The sequence below is a fragment of the Mesoplodon bidens genome, assembly GCF_964165515.1.
Source record: "Mesoplodon bidens genome assembly, chromosome: 3".
Taxonomy (NCBI): Eukaryota; Metazoa; Chordata; class Mammalia; order Artiodactyla; family Ziphiidae; genus Mesoplodon; species Mesoplodon bidens.
In genome coordinates this window covers 146,692,628-146,694,770 of record NC_138178.1, presented here as the reverse complement: position 1 = coordinate 146,694,770, position 2,143 = coordinate 146,692,628, and the positions used below count along the sequence as shown (strand labels likewise).

The 2,143-nt window shown below is 35.0% G+C and overlaps 1 protein-coding gene across 1 annotated transcript; it reads right to left on the bottom strand.

Moving 5' to 3' along the window:
- Window positions 1-879: 879 nt before the first annotated feature.
- LOC308613585 (dynactin subunit 6-like) lies at window positions 880-1,499 on the bottom strand. The gene has a single exon (XM_081227279.1). It carries the CDS (start codon window positions 1,485-1,487, stop codon window positions 930-932), a length of 558 nt encoding a protein of 185 aa, XP_081083405.1. The 5' UTR covers window positions 1,488-1,499; the 3' UTR covers window positions 880-929.
- Between the last annotated feature and the right edge of the window lie 644 nt (window positions 1,500-2,143).

Here is a 2,143-nt window from a genome sequence, read left to right as displayed (position 1 = left end):
TTTAATGTCTTAGTATTAACGAACATCTACTGATTCAAAAGTTACAAAGTATGCCCCATTAAATGTATGCAGTTGAATTATTTTAAAAAACCTTGGAATTACAATAAAATACTCAATATTTTGCCCATTATGTAATTAGGTAAATAGAATTATGACAAGGTCAATAATTAATGATTAGTAATATGCCAAAATAATTTCATACATTTATAAATATATCAAAATCTCTTCTAGTTTCATTGTCCTCAGAAACCTAAGAATACCACTCAATCATCATTTTACTTGTCATTTTCATCAGACACCATTCTTTTTGATTTTGTATTCTACTGAATACATCTTCCCCTGATTACTTTTGTTTTACTGAAAAGAAAAAAAAAATCGTTTTCTTGGAAACAAAATGTCTAAATTAATTCAGTAGCTGCCTAAATTTCACCTGAAATTTTAAACAGCTACAAATCCACATTAGCTTTAATATATAGCTAGTACACAATAAAAATTAAAGGGGCTATTTTGGGAAAGTTGATGCAAGGAGAAAAATTGATTAAAGTATATTCACTGAACATCCTGTCATCAACATTTTTATTTAGTTTAGTAAATGCTAGAATATAAATACATAACAATATGTTCTTTCTTATCATGGGTAGTCTTTTATTTAACTAAATTTCATGGCCATCATTTTACATAACAAAACAACACAGAAGAAAAATCTGTAAATTATCAGAAATGGGGCAAGGACATCAGAAAATAATGCATTTTATATAAATTATAGAGGACAGTTACAATGAAAACCCATTATTTTCCTCTCTAACTGAATTTTACAAGATAAAGTCAACACATATTATTCTGCGCACTGCTAAGAGTGCATAAACACTGTGGCTTTTTCAAAAGACAGTGGTCAAAGACAAATGTTATCTTGATGACATATATTGTTCTTAGTTCTTAACTGGAGTTGAGCTTCCTTTCATAGTGTTCTTTAGGTGATGGTAGTTTGGCAAGGTTTTCAACAGGAAATCCAGCTGTAGTGTCTGGGGCTGTGGCCGCTCAGTCTGCACCCGACGAAGACAGCCTGCGCCGTAAATCACTGTGTTCTCAGGGGTGACTTCAAATGTGTTCAGGTTGCAACAGGCCCCGATGATGCAACCACTTGTCAATATTACGTTTCTGCCTACATATGCATTTGATTCAATAATATTATTATCTCCTATTTTCATGGCTTGGGAATAACAGCCAACTTCAAGCACATTATTGGTGCCAATGATCATAGGTTTGGGCTCTGAATCTGCAGCATCAGGGTGAGCATTTATGATGAGCGCCTGTTCTTCTATTATGTTACCTTCGCCAATCACTATGGGCCCAGCTTCCGCAATGATTTGTGCTTTAGGGTAGATCACTGTCCTGGGTCCTATAGTTACATCACCCCTGATCTCACTCTCTACACACACAACTGCTCCAGGTGCAATCTTCACACTTTTTTGAGTCTTTTCTGACATGGTTCAAGCCCTGTCTCCTCATTGTAGTTTTGATTTCATTTTTGTAATAATTAGTGATGTTGAGCAGCTTTTCATGTGCCTCTTGGACATCTGTATGTCTTCTTTGGAGAAATGTCTATTTAGGTCTTCTGCCCATTTTTGGATTGGGTTGTTTGTTTTTTTAATATTGAGCTGCGTGAGCTGTTTATATATTTTGGAGATTAATTCTTTGTCCGTTGATTCGTTTGCAGATATTTTCTCCCATTCTGAGGGTTGTCTTTTCATCTTGTTTATAGTTTCCTTGGCTGTGCAAAAGCTTTTAAGTCTCATTAGGTCCCATTTGTTTATTTTTGTTTTTATTTCCATTACTCTAGGAGGTGGGTCAAAAAAGATCTTGCTGTGATTTATGTCAGGGTGTTCTTTCTGTGTTTCCCTCTAAGAGTTTTATAGTGTCTGGCTTTACAGTCTTTAATCCATTTTGAGTTTATTTTTGTGCATGGTGTTAGGGAGTGTTCTAATTTCATTCTTTTACATGTAGCTGTCCAGTTTTCCCAGCACCACTTATTGAAGAGACTGTCTTTTCTCCATTGTATATCTTTGCCTCCTTTGTCACAGATTAGTTGACCATAGGTGTGTGGGTTTATCTCTGGGCTTTCTGTCCTGTTCTGTCGATCTAT